Source organism: Ochotona princeps, chromosome 31, assembly GCF_030435755.1.
Source record: "Ochotona princeps isolate mOchPri1 chromosome 31, mOchPri1.hap1, whole genome shotgun sequence".
Lineage (NCBI taxonomy): Eukaryota > Metazoa > Chordata > Mammalia > Lagomorpha > Ochotonidae > Ochotona > Ochotona princeps.
Genome location: NC_080862.1, coordinates 11730936 through 11745361, shown reverse-complemented (window position 1 = coordinate 11745361; position 14426 = coordinate 11730936). Strand labels below are relative to the sequence as shown.

At 47.3% G+C, this 14426-nt stretch overlaps 1 protein-coding gene across 6 annotated transcripts in view; it reads left to right on the top strand.

Moving 5' to 3' along the window:
• SMARCA2 (SWI/SNF related, matrix associated, actin dependent regulator of chromatin, subfamily a, member 2) overlaps positions 1-14426 on the top strand; it is a 168736-nt gene that overhangs the window by 13517 nt on the left and 140793 nt on the right. For 5 of the 6 annotated variants that reach the window (XM_058657292.1, XM_058657291.1, XM_058657294.1 and 2 more), the window contains exons 2-4: positions 2208-2469; positions 6544-6673; positions 12255-12743. In XM_058657292.1, coding sequence (XP_058513275.1) covers positions 2245-2469; positions 6544-6673; positions 12255-12743 — 844 coding nt within the window. In that variant the 5' untranslated portion in view covers positions 2208-2244. Of the gene's footprint in view, positions 1-1204; positions 1225-2207; positions 2470-6543; positions 6674-12254; positions 12744-14426 lie in introns of those variants that run through there. The other variant, XM_058657293.1, reaches the window with a different exon arrangement.

Genomic DNA, 14426 nt, shown 5'->3' with positions numbered 1-14426 from the left:
AACATTTTAAAAATCATTTCCTTGAATGAAAAATGGTGAGCGTTTTTTTTTTTTTAAATGGGATTGAGATGGCCAAGCGCTGACAATATTCTCTGAGATTTCCCAATGAAAGTGATAATATGTGTGGACACTGACCTTATGGATTGGTATGAATCAAAATGGAATCTTTGGTGGAGCAGGACTATCTTGCAAATGAACTTCAGCATTTGGATTCAAACGTATGTGTGTTACCATCATCCCCATTGATGCTGCCTTCACGGAAAACCTGAACAGGAAGTAAGCAATTTCCTTTTATTCACTACAAAAATAAAGGGGGTGTGTCTGCTGATGTCCATGAAAGACCGTTACAATTTATAGTCCCCTTAAATTGACGTCAACTTCCTGAGTTTAAGATGCTTACTGAGCGTGTGTGTGTGTGTGTGTGTGTGTGTGTGTGTATGAGGGGGTGGAAAGCTCTCCTCCACACTCCCCCCCCCCAAAGTTACTTTTCACCTGCTTTGTTAATCACAAAGAATAATAACATTTGGCTCTCTAGTGAATTCAAGGTTCTAATTCTGCCTGGTTGCCCTCCTGTTATTTCAGAAACAGCATGTTCTGGGGCCCCATGCTTATCATCACCCCAGAGTAGCCTTTCTCGTAAGGCTCAGTTTGAGCCTGCATTTATCAAAAGGTCCTCAGGAGGTTGGTTTATAACAGGACTCCGGCTCTGGTTACTCACTAGCTCTTACTGGTAAAAATCAAGCCAGCCCCATGAAGAACTGTCAGTCCTTGGAGTTTCCTCGGCAGTGGAGTGCATCAGGTTTTGAGTTCTTGCTGTGTGTTCCTTGGGGGGTGCTGAGGGTACCTTTCTGGAATTTGCTGAGAGGCAGAAGTAGCCGTTAGTCATGCAGCCCTTGTGGGTTTCTTTCTGTCACTGCTGTCTCCCTTCGTAATGGAAAGAGACGCACTGCGGTGGATGAGTAGCCCACCACAGCCTGATTCCGTCTACTCTGCATAAGCAGTAAGTACGTACGTCACAAGGAGGCATCTCATTCCGTATTTCAGAACGTTAGCAAAAAAAAAAAAATGTTAGCGTGTACTGGTGTGTACTGGTGTGTACCTTCAAGATGCCCCCTTGCTGCAGAACAATTTGTCACGTGTGGTATTCGGCCATCTTGTTGGGCTCCTTGGCTCCCTCATTTGGGCTTGTGTTCAGTTGTGCCCGCTCCAAGAGGCAGTTGCCAGGTGGGAATGATGAAGGAGCCTGGAATGGGTGACTGATGGAACAGAGTCGAGGGGCCAGGGTTTGTACACCTCGTGTCTGTCGTTGCTTCCGACCCATTGATCGCAGGCAGTTTTCCCTGAGGGTTTCTGGACCTGAGTGAGGCGGGACAGGTTCCCAACCTGAACTCTCCAAACCATCACTGCTTCGGTTAGTTAGCTGAGGGGCGAATTCTGCCTCACGTGGTCAGCTTGAGTGCTTGTGGGACGCTAAGACTCCCTAAAAATGTCTGTTCACTGGCCAGCGGTCCAGCTGCGTCACACACACACACACACACACACACACACACACACACACACACCCCGTTTGTATTCAGTTCTGTGGAGGACAAGTGTTCAGTGACTCAGCTGGGGATTGCATGGGTATTTCAGCCTGTGTTCGATTGTTCTTAGCTCTTGCTTCTTCCAGACTTCTCTTCCATTCTCAATGTATGAAGTCACATTTTCCGCTCTTGACCACCTAGATTGCCCCATGAAGTTTTTGAGTGCCCCTTCGCTTCTGAAAGTGAAATCTTGGATGGATATTTTTGGCAAGATTTTGCTGTGTTCATGGTTTTGAGGGTTAATGACTTACAAGGGGTCCAAAGCATGGAGTAGCCCAGAATGTCTGTTGACTCCAGTAATAAATTTCAGACTTGTTTAGAGTTCTGCTTCTGTGTTAAATTTGAGTTTCTCCAGTGAGACATTTTTTTTTTTTTGTATCTGAGATGATTTATGTCTTTCTGGGGGGAATCATTTAGTGTGTGTGTGTGTATTTAAACAAGTGAACTTCATAAAGACTTCAGGCGAACAAATATACTTCACAGTCACTCAAACATCTGGACGAGACAGGCGGCTGTTTGAAGTGTGTTACAGAAACGGCACCATCCAATACTAACAATGGTTTTATGCTGATCTTAACATCATGTTTAAAACATTCCTCTTCTTTTGTCTGCTTTCCAACTTAGCATCACTCTGCCTGGCTGGCGGGGACAGGAGGAATAGATGTCCACGCCCACAGACCCTGGCGCCATGCCCCATCCGGGGCCCTCACCGGGGCCTGGACCCTCCCCCGGACCAATTCTTGGACCAAGTCCAGGACCAGGACCATCCCCGGGTTCCGTCCACAGCATGATGGGACCAAGTCCCGGCCCTCCAAGCGTCTCACACCCGATGCCAGCCTTGGGGTCAACAGACTTCCCTCAAGAAGGCATGCATCAGATGCATAAGGTAAGGCCTGAGTCTCCTATTGGGTTCTGGCTTTTGGGTCCTGGATGGTTCATGTTCCTGGTAGTTCCTTTCCCTGTGTTGACGTACGTCTTTGCCTGATATTGTATATTATTAAAAAGGGATGTTTTCAGGTACTGGTATTGCTGCAACTGTTAACAGCCATGGAGATCGCATGCTGGCTTGTGAAAATACTTAGAGTATGTAGTTCCAAGGTGGAGATTTTGTAATTTGTGCGTTGACGGTATTTTGGCCTGCTACGTGAGTGTGTTGTCGCGCATGGACTGTGTTCTTTTCCAATCATTGTTCAGCAGCTCACATTAGCCGTGAATGGAAATGTTAGACAGTGTTTTCCCTCCAACTTTTGGCATTCATCGTAACCTGTTAGACCCCAAAAAGTAAGGGTCCTGTCGTAGAGTCTTTTTTAAAAAGGGCAGTATAGAAAGTAGATCGTCTGCTAGCAACTGTTAACGTGGACATGGCTGTCTCTTGGTGAACAAGGTGGTCCTGACTCGGGGAAAGGCTGATTTCCACAGCCGCAGGTCCATCCCTGTGTTCCTAGACTTGGGTTATTTTTAAGGATCTTCCCGGTTGACATGGCCATGTTGGCCATGTTGCTCTGGGGAAGATCTGCTTGGTCCAGTTTGGCATTATGCCTTTGCGAGAGGAGTCAAAAAAAGAAACAGTGGCCTTCTGAGGTAGTAAGAGGGTCTCCCACAGCCCTCTGCACAGAAGCAGAGAGCAGCTAAAGACAATCTATAAGTATGCATTACCCCAAAAGTTTGCCTGGTAAGACAGCAAAAGTGTCACATCCCATTTCGAGGGCCGGGAAGACTGGTGGGTTGCCCAGCTAAAGCAGGCAGGCAGACAAAGCATCATTTCCCTGCTTCTGCATCTTTGTTCTGGCCTCCATGACCAGGAGAAAGTCTACCTGCATCAGGAGGACCATCCTCAGTTTACTGTCTGTGCATACTCCTCATCCACTCATGCAGAAACACCTACACACACACGCACATCGAGAACACAGTGTCTACACCCATGTCTAGGTACCGCAGAGCCCAATGTATGTGGTAGACAAGCTGTGGATGTTGTGAGTTGGGCACATAAATGTGACCACAGAAAGGAACAAGCCTTCCCTCTCCTTCCATACAGCCTGGAGTCAGTTTTAAGACTAAGGGCATCAGAGCTCAGAGAGGGTGAAGCAGTGTGGAGCGGTGGGTTAAGCTCCTGCACTGGGATTGAGCCCCACTTCCGCTTTCCATCCAGCTTGCTGTAGACTCACTTGTAAGACAACAGATGATGACGTGAGCACTTGAGTCCCTCTGACCCTCATGGGAGATCTCCATGCAGTTCTGGGCCAATGGCATCAGCCTGGTTCCACTCAGGCTGTTGGGAGAGTAAGCCAGTGGATGGAAGATCTCTGTCATCTCTCTCTCTCTCTCTGCCTTCTTGTCATTCTTTCGAATGAATGAATGAATCTGTCTTTCTCTCATTAGGAACTTTCAAAATACATACATACATACATACATACATACATACATACATACATAAGGGAGTAAATAAGTAAAGCTATTTTTATAAATGGACCAAGAAGGGGGCAGGTGCAATGGGTTAAGTGGTTAGACATCCACCTTATAATCACCAGCATCCTGTATGGGCACTGGTTCAGGTCCCAGCTGCTACACTTGCCATCCAGCTCTCTATTTATGACCTGGGAAAGCAGTGCAGGATGGTCCAAAGCTTTGGGACCTTGTAAACATGTGGGAGACCTGGAAGAAGCTCCTGGCCTCCGTTGGCTCACCTCTGGCTGTTGCTGCCATTTGGGGAGTGAATCAGCAGATGAGAGATCTCTCTTGTCTCTCCTGTGAAAATCTGCATTTCCAATAAAAACAAATGGGCCAAAGACTTGGACATTTCTCCAAATCATAGAAATAAATGAACATAAAACATAGGAGAAGTTGTTCACTAACCATCAAGGAAGCACACATTATAAAAACCACAGTGAGATGCCACCTTGTACCCATTAGAGAATGAAAAGAGCAAGGCACTGAGGGCAATGGGGGAGAAATCTTACACTTTATGCACTTTTGGTAGAAAAGTAAAATCATGTGACCACAGTGGAAAAAAACAGCTGAGTAGTTTCCCAAAAGGGGGGGACGAGGCAAGGGGTGGGGAGGAGGAGAGGGAGGGGCAGATGTTCAAACCAGGAGGCCCATCCGTGCTTATCTTGAAAAGTAAGAAAAGCATAGAGGAAAAAGAGCATGGATGACCCCAGCTTCCCTCACACGGTCAGAGCTTGTTGTATATAAATGCATTTCCCAGCTGACTTTTCTCACGTTCAGCACAAGCACGGCCTTTGCACAGGTATGTGTGTAAAGCTGCCTTGTTTTATTTTGTGTCCATCCTGTTGTCTGTGTTGAGGAGTGCGAAGCTGGTTCTTGTCCATCTACGGTGGAGTTCTCTGTAGTGTGCGTCCCAAGTTCGCTTCCTCCTTTTGAAATAAAAATAGGCTTTGAGCCTGTCCAGTGGAGAGAGAAACAAATCTGCTTGCTTTCCTCCTCTTGTTTCGGGGGACGCTGTCTAGAGATTGACATCTTACCCCATGTGAAGGATAAATCAGCTTGGGAGCTGTGTTCAGGACCTCACCTCAAATGAGAGTTATTCCTGGACGGTCTTTATGGATCTTCATCTCTTCTAACCATCCCCTCTGAGTTCTTACAGACCTGCTGGATTCTCACTTTCTCATCATCTCCTCCCAGCCTGATGCTCCGTTTGGTCAGTGCAAGTTTTGAGTTGAGCATTTTTGGGCCTCTTGCTTTTCTTCCTCCCGTCCAGCCCCTCCCTGCATGGAGACCTGTCCACACCTGCTGACCAGATGTGTCCACTTTCTCCAGTGTTTTCTCCTGGCAGCTGGCTTCCTTGTCCTGCCCCCCCCCTTCTCTTTCTGAGCTTCCACTGTTTGCTTTTCAGCGTGACTGGGAATAAATAAACAAGTGGCCTGAACGCATCTGTCGCATGGCTTTGATTTCCTCCCTGTTATTACTGTTTAACAGACTCAGTGACTTTTTTAAAATGCCAGATTCTTACCATTTTTCTTCTGAACATCCTCTTTATGGTAAATTTTCCCTCTTTTCAAGCACAGGCTTTTGACTCTGCAGAAATTAACTTTCTTTTCTCCAGAAACTGCCAACACTCAGACTTTCTTGCTTGAAGTCATTTGGTTTCTATAAACTCCTGGAAATATTCCTCTCCGACTGCTTTGAAAATCACTATTACAGTTTTTGGGGGAGGACTGGGCTTTTCCTTTCTCAAACACATGCTCCGTCGTCCAACTCTGGATTGGATTAACGGCAATCCAATAGCTATTGATTGCACGCCTGTCATGCTGGGTCTCAAATTGTGGATCTGGCTCTAGTGTTCACTAGTTATTTTCAGACCGTGTCTCAAACTTTCTACAGTCCTCCTCTCTCTGGAGCAGGCTTCAGCTGTGTCCTACTCCATTCCCTTCCAACGCTCACCCCTGTTCTCGGCCCTGCCTGATCCATTCCACTCTTGCCAGCTGCCATGGAACCTTCTGGTTTCAACTTATAAACTTTCCCTGGTTCCTTTCCCTCCAGTGATGCATGCGTGTGTGTGTGTGTGTGTGTGTGCACGCACGTGCAGTCAACACACACACACACACACACACACACACAAAATCATCTCTGAAAAGCTATTTCAGATGGTCTTCCTTCAGACTTCAAACTAACCTCGGGGTTATAGCAGGTTTTAAGACAACACTATAGGGGTATGGAAGAATAACCCATGTTTGTGCACCTCGTTCAACTTTCTGCATATTGCTGAGTTTGGATACAACTCCTTCCCCCATGCAACTGTTTCAAATCTTAGCTTTTGACTGTAGATGGTGGTGGCATTGCCCCTGTTGGCTCTCACCCGTGGAGTCTAAAATTGGTAGGCTGGGTAGGAAACGATTGTGCCACCCACCCATTGAGGACTTTGGGGGTGGGATGTTTAATCGCCCGAGAGAAATGTTGTTGGCCAAGCAGGTTTCTAATGGATTTCCTTTGTGTATCTCAGCCCATCGAGAGTATGCATGACAAAGGGATTGTGGACGACATGCACTGTGGATCCATGAAAGGCACCAGTATGCGACCTCCCCATCCGGGCATGGGCCCTCCCCAGAGCCCCATGGATCAGCACAGTCAAGGTTTGTGTTTGCTCCCTGCCTACCTGACATTGTCTCCGTGTGCCATAATATATCAGGCTCTCCTGTTGGATATTTTAATTATGAATTCCAAAGAGCGTGTGTTTAAGTGCGTGTGTGTGGTGTCAGCAAGGCCAAATCCAGCATGCTTCTCTTCCCTTTAGAAGTCTACTCGCCATCCCCAGCTCCGCCCCTATTCTCACGAACACAACTTCATGATGGAAAGCAACAGCTTCGTTTCCAACATCCTCGGCAATTTTAGCTAGCCTCTGTGGGTCCCCAAAATTCTACAGAGTACTTGAGTCACTTCATCCAGAGTCTTCCCGGTGATCCTATCAGGCAAATGGTGTTCACCCTACTTTTACAGTTCGGAAAAGCTAAACCCAAAGGATTAATTGCTTATTTGAATCATCTAGAGTGTGGCAAGGCCAGAGAGAGAATCCAGGCCTGCCTTCCTATACCAGGAAGGATGTGGGAGATCAAATGAGCCTGGGATGCCTTAGGTTTCATCCTGGGGCATGCACCATAATGTACCAGCATCACATCTGAAGGCCGGTGGGTTCTGTGGTCGGCTGCTAGGGCTGTGACACCCATTACCGCAAACTGTGTGTTGTCAGATAGCACCAGTGTGTTCTCTCACCAGACACCATCCAGGTGTCTGCAGGGCCCTGCTCTCTCTACGGGCTTTGTGAAAGGATCTTCATTCTCTTCTTTGTAGCTTTCAGTGGTTTCCAGGATTCCTTGGTGTTTACAAGCTTGCTGGTACACAGCGCATCCGTCTTTGTGGTTTTTCCTGTGTCAACATCTGTCTGTGTGTTTAGGTTCTGGTTTTGTAAGGAGACGCCCTTCGTTACATTAGAGTCTAGCAACAGTGTGACCATTAGAGTCTAGCAACAGTGTGACCATTAGAGTCTAGCAACAGTGTGACCACTTTTGATGCAAGGCTGTTGGCTTACCTGTTGCTTTGTGTAGACTCCTGGGTCATTAGATGGACATGAATTTCCCCTCATCTAAAGCAAGCAGTCATCTATCCATTTGAGGAAAGACTTTTGGCTAAGGATATTTTGCAGAAACATATCCACCAGTCATATTCTTTTTTTTTTTTTAAGATCTATTTTCTCAAGGCTGTAAGGCAATCTTCATGTAAAATACAAAATCAATAGATACACAACTAAATATGAACATGATTCAGTGCCCATATGGGATGCCAGTGCTTGTTAAGTGGAGGATTAGCCAGTTGAGCCTTTGTGCAGGCCCCAGTCATGTTCTTGAATGTTAAGAGGCCTGTGAGTGACTTTCTACTCTTACGTGAGCAGGCTTAGGGACACCCTGACTGTGTTCTGTATGTGGTGGCAGGCAGGCATTCCTGTTAACGGATAGACTGGAGTCACCAGCCCTTCAGAAAAGCTGCTGGAATATTTGAGAGTTTTTCTAAGAAGAAGAAGAAGGGGGGAAAATGTGACGATCCAGTGTTTAGAGTGGGTGAAAACAACATTCACAGGATTACTGTAAAATTCTGAAGGGGCCAGTGAATGCATAAGGGCTGGTGTGGGTTTGGTTGTTAATACCTAGTGGGGCGCAGATAAATTGTAGTGCGTGATTTGGAAGCTAGATGCTTGCTCTTTCTGCTGCCGGAAGTGAATTTCTTCCATCACGTGGGTCCTAAGAAAGCCCCCCAAACACATATTAAATGCACAAAAGCATCAAGGGGATTTTTTTACTTTTCATTTCTCTTGAAATTCCTCTGGTTGTTTGGCATCCACCTTCCACTTAGGAGCGAGGCCTTCCTTAGCATGGAATTTCCAGCACTTGGCGTGATGACTGGATAGATCCCTAGTAGATTTTTCTCAGTCAGATATAGAAGGAAACCAGTGCATGCCAAACATCCGCAATTTTAAGTACATCTCAATTTTAGGTAATTTCAGCAAATTATTACTTTGGAAATACAAAGATTGGCATGTAATGTTGTGCTCTAAAATAGTGACATAGACCGTAGGCTGGGGGAATGAGTCATTTTAAAAGTCAAATAAATAAATAAAGCTGTATTGGCGTAATGCAGTTCTAGCCCATAGAATGGTCTGGGAGGGAAGGCAGGGATCTTTAAAAGCTTCTTTGTAGGAAGCCATTCATGAACACACAGGTTCCGAGAGGTGTGGGATTGATTGGGAGACTGCCAGCTCTCACTACCTAGCAACCCTATTAGGTTGCTTTAGGGGATGGGCTGAGAAGCAAAACCATTGCCTGGGATCCAGACCGAGTTGTGCACCTTGTGGTCCCAATGATAAAAGCTGTTTATTTTTAGGTCCATTGAGTAGAGAAGATGAACTTTCGTAGGCAGGTAGATAATATTTCAGAGAAGGAGGGGGTAAAAAAATCTGTATAAAATTGGCACCTAAAAAAAGTTCAAGATTATTAATAGGCAAGACATTATTGCTTCTCTCTGAGGCCAGCTGAAGCAGGGGAGATAACGGGCCTCGAAGCCCAGGCAGGGAAAGCTGCCACTTTGGGATGACTTCAGCCTTAGCGAAATGAAACACCACAAAAACCAAATCAGCTCTGTGTCCTACCCACGAGTGTGCGTTTCCTCCCTCTCATTTCCCAACAAAACAGAGTGACCGAAGTGTGCCATGTTGTCACGTCATTTCGATGCTGTATTTTTTTCCCCCCTCCAGTGTTATGGAAGGCTGCTACTCAGGCAGGGGAAAAATCCTGTGACTCTCCAGCTGAGACACTGTCACATTTTCATGTCATCCTGTGACAGGATGATTCTATTAACATCCCCTTGAATCCTTCCCACCCCCAGTCGCTTCTGATCAAAATCAAGGTAAAATTTAGCTGGATTGATTAATTCTGGAAAAATGACTTTTAGTCCCCCTTTTCAGTTTCTTTCTTACTAGGTTGAAGGAAAATATGTTCGGATTCTTTTTTTTCTGGTGATTAGGGTCTCTTTTTTAAGAGTTGAAACATTTTCTTAAGAAAAATATTTTGTTGGAAAGGGGGAGTGAGACAGCAAGAGAACGGGGGTGAGAGTGAGATCCATGTTATCCATGTGCTGGTTCACTTCCCGTGTGGCCGCAGCAGTCTAGGGCTGGCTCGGGTGAAGTCTAGGAGCCATGAACTCCATCCTGACCTCACACATGAGTGACCTAAGCACTTCTGCTGCTCTCTCCGGTGCATTAACAGGAAGCCGGATAGGAAGCAGTGCAGCTGGGACTGGAACCGACTCCCATATGCACATAACTGGCTCTGCCACGATGCAGGTCTCTTTCATTTAAGATCCCCACTTTGGTATTAATGACCTATTCGTAGCTAAAGAGTGATCTGATAAGTAGACCATCAGTCAGATACCTTACCATCCATATGGTAGCCACGGGACATCTGAGTGTCAGGATCCAGGAGACACAGGTGTCATGTCCATCAGTAGTGGCATCCCTTCTATGAAAATGTGCTGGGGTGGCCAGAAAGGTGTACCGGCATCCCAGTTAAGCGAAGACAGAATGCTAATGACAAAGTATGTGTTATTGGGACTCCCTACATGTTTATGGTTCTAAATAACAAGTTGGGATTGAAATTTCTGCTAGGCCTGCTTCGATGCACGATTTCTGTGTTCTCTCAGGCACCAGGGAATTAGGGGAGGAGACCCAGCAATTGGGTGGGATCTCTCTGAGTGGAACCCTCCTGCTGACGGAGCAAAATTCACTCTCTGTCTTAGGGGGATCATGCGAAGTTTGCATCCCTCTCCCAATGGCTCCTGCAGAGACGGACATGACTGTGACCTTTGTTTGCTCTGGGCTGTGTGTGAGGGGTGACAGAGCATCACTCCCCTATCCCCATCCCCCCGCCCCTGACGGGTTAGCGTCTCTCGCATATTCTTGGGCCCCTTATTCTGCACAGATGAGCTGAACTCTTTCCATTCAAGCTATACGCTTGTCCAGACATCTAGGATATACGTCACCGACCCTTCCCTTGGCCATGACCACATCACTGCTCCCTTTCCTGTTCTTAGAACCCCCTCACTCCTCGGTGTGTCTGGGGAGTCTACTGGCCAGGCCTTACCGGGTCTTCTCTGCAGGGAAGCTCTGTGTGCCTTCCACTTCTTCTTTTCTTGAATTTCCCAGTGAGACCTCAGAAAAACCCAGACTTAGGTTTAATCAGGTTATGTGTACGTGGTGCTAGGAGATTTTTTTTTTGGAACAGTAAGTCCATCACTTTTTTTTTTTTTTTTTGCAACCAGACTTGCATTAGATCACAGAATAGCCATGCTTGCTGGAATCACGTGGACCTTATACCTAACTTGGGGTATAATGCTCCCTCTCTGAGTCTCCTTCCTCATTTTACAAAAATCTTCAAGGGTTGTTGTGAGTGCCAAAGAATCACACATACTCTGTTCTATCCATTCCTCCTGGATCCACTTTGCCGTTTTTGTACCATCACCAACCAGAACCAACATCTAGATTTGCCTCCAGTCTCTGCCATTTGTTGTACCTGCACACAAAACAAGTGTCAGGAAGCCAGTGACTGTTACTCCCCCATCCCAGAACAGTGTTCCTTGCCACTGATGGATGCTCAGAAGAGTCTAACTAGCCCAGCTGCCTCACCCCTTCCCTGGATGATTCGGACGTTGATTGTTTATCTTATGTGCCTTTTTAAACACTTAGGGTGGCAGCCATTTTGACAATGTACCTGTTACTGACTGCCTTCCCCTCCTGGCATCAGCCGCCCATACCCTCCTGCTGTCCTTACTGACCACTGAAGATGTCTGTGCTCCCTCCTTAGAGTAAGCTCTGCCGCTGGTGAGAATGGAGATCGCATGTGTCGTGCCAATCACTCTGTGCCTGCAATATGCAGGACCTTGATCACTAACTGCAAGTTACTCACCACATATGTACACAGTAAGCCACACACACGACTCTCCTGATCGCCCACCCATTGAGGCACACTGACTGTATTCAGGTTTGGTTCTCTAGACTAGAGATTTCCTTGAAGCAATGTACCCTGTCCCCTGGCGCCTCTCCTTTAGGCACACAGCCACCACCAACTGCCTCCTTGCATGCTGGCGACTGTTGAAAACTGGACATCTGAGCAGTCTGAGATGAAATGGACTGTGAGGGTTAAAAATGGCTGGATTTCACAGATTAGCACAAGAAAAAGCATGTAAAATACCTTATCCGTAGCTTTTCCCTCTTGGAATGAAAATATTTTTCAATACAATGTTTTCGATAAAATGCCCTGGAATTAAAATTACATTTAATATAATGTATTAAGTTTTTTTTTTTAAATAAAAGATTTACTTATTTATTTGAAAGGCAGTTTCGGGTGGGGTAGGAGACTCATTCTGGAAGTGGAGCAGCTGGGACTCCAGACTACAATGTCGGATGCTAACGTTACAGGCAACAGCTGTGTAACTCGCTGCACTCCAACACTGGACCCCGTGATAAATGTTCACATTCTAACAATTGTTAAGCTGCATATAGTTTTAGTCCCTATTGGCTTGTGTGGTTCTGGCAGGTTGCCAGGGTATTAGGGAATGCCTGTCCTTCGGGGGTCGTGGGGCCAGCTTGTGATCTTGTATGTTTCCTTTTAGGTTACATGTCACCGCACCCGTCTCCAATGGGAGCCCCAGAACATGTCTCCAGCCCCGTATCTGGAGGAGGCCCGACACCACCGCAGATGCCACCGGGCCAGCCAGGATCCCTCATTCAGGGAGAACCGCAGGCCATGAGCCAGCCCAACAGAGGACCCTCGCCTTTCAGCCCCGTGCAGCTGCATCAGCTGCGAGCTCAGATTCTAGCATACAAAATGCTGGCCCGGGGCCAGCCCCTCCCCGAAACCCTGCAGCTTGCAGTCCAGGGGAAACGGACGTTGCCTGGCATGCAACAACAGCAGCAACCACAGCAGCAGCAGCAGCAGCAGCAACAACAGCAGCAGCAGCAGCAACCAACACCACCGCAGCCACAGGCCCTGCTTCAGCCGGCGTCTCTACAGCAACCACACCCACCTCAGCAACAACAGCCACCGCCATCGCAGTCACAGCAACCGCAGCAGCCGCTCACGTATCCCAACAGAATAGGTGGTAGGTTCATCTGATGCTAGAGTCCAGAGTGGGTAAGAGAGAGCGCTCACATGCTTGGGCACTGGCTTAGGGCCAGTGCAGGGCTGACTTGGTTGTGGCGGACCCTCCCTTTGCTTGCACCCCTACAGTGGCCAAGCTTCTTGGTCTCCCAAGTTGGAGCCACTGAGCAGTGTTTGGTAACCTCTGGAGGAATAGTTCTTACCACCACCGTGCAAGCTGAGGACCTGGGAGAGAATAAACACATTGTTGCCCACAAGTCCGTATTCCGTCTCAAGAGGATCATGTTGTCTCAGATGCCCTTCTGCATAGTCCAGGTTAAGAATCCTCATGCCCTGCATGTTCCATGGGTGGAACTCACCCCCTGCAGTGGGCCCTGCCTGAGCCATCACATAGCTGTTGTTTTATTTCCAGCCCTGCTCCCATGTGCCCCCTCCCTCCTCCACCGCCTTTTTGTTGTTGTGCAAAACATCCAGGGAAGCTCAAAAGGAGCTTCCTTGGAATCAGATCATTGTCAAAGAGGAAAGCACAAATGAGGGAAATAGGAAAAAAAGTGAGAAATGGAGATCAGGCAGGTGGAAGTCACAGGAGTCTCTCACTGAGTGGCTGTGGGCCAGCTGTGAATATGGCTTGGGTTTCTTGGTGGCTGGAGTCAGGTAGGAGGAAACAGGACCTCATCGTCACTATGTGGAACCAAGTTGCTCCCCAGTTTCTCAAAAGGACACAGTAGTTTTCAGCCTTTGAGTGTAAAGTACCTTTCCGGGGTGGATTTTCCCTCAACCTGCTATCATTCTCCCCGCCTTGTTATGGTAAGAGATTGGTGATACAGGAACAGAATCCCTGGGATCCCGGGGCTAAAACCTGCAGCTCTAACACTGTGCAGGGATTGAAGATGACGTCATTTAGTTACATGGTCTTCTGGTGGCCTAGCCCTGCCACATGGAGAATATTCTGAAGCCAGAATGGAGGCCAGGAAGGCTTCTGTTAAGAAATCGGTAAAATTGTGCGAGTTTGCACTTCTACTCTTAGGAGAGTGAACCTTGGGCTCTAGGGAGTGGGACCTTTCCTTGTCGTATATACCAACTGCAGTGAACTGTTTCCACTCCTCTGGGCTAGCCAGGACACGTTGGTCACTCCAGACAAGGCAACATGGGGTATTGAACTCTTGCTAGGTTGTGGAACTTGTACAGTGGGACAGCAGTCAGCTTCACGTGTGTGCATATATGTATATATTTGCACTGCCTTTTCCTTTTAAAATGTTTCTTTTGTGGTAGTGGCAGCTGCAGGAACTGTGCTACCTGGAGGACAAACTCTCCTTATTAGTTGTGGATATGGTTAAGGAGTGTTGTAAGTCTGTTGGGGCTGCTATGAGCAATAGCAATTGATTTCTCACATTTCTAGGGACTAGGAGCCTAAGATCAAGCTGCCGGCAGGCCCTGGCATCAGCTCAGACCCATCTCCTGGCTCATGAGCGGCAGCTGTTCATTGTGTTTTCATACGGGCACCCATTTTGGTGGGTGTCTGGTTCCCGGGGTTTATATCTGGCGCCCCACTTGGGCCACTCACAACTCGTATCACAGTGCTTTCCATTGGAGTCCCAGCTGCCGTTGCAATGACAGCTTCCTGCTTCTGGGTACACTGGGAGGTGGCAGGTAATCACTAAAGTCCACACGGATCCCTGCCTCC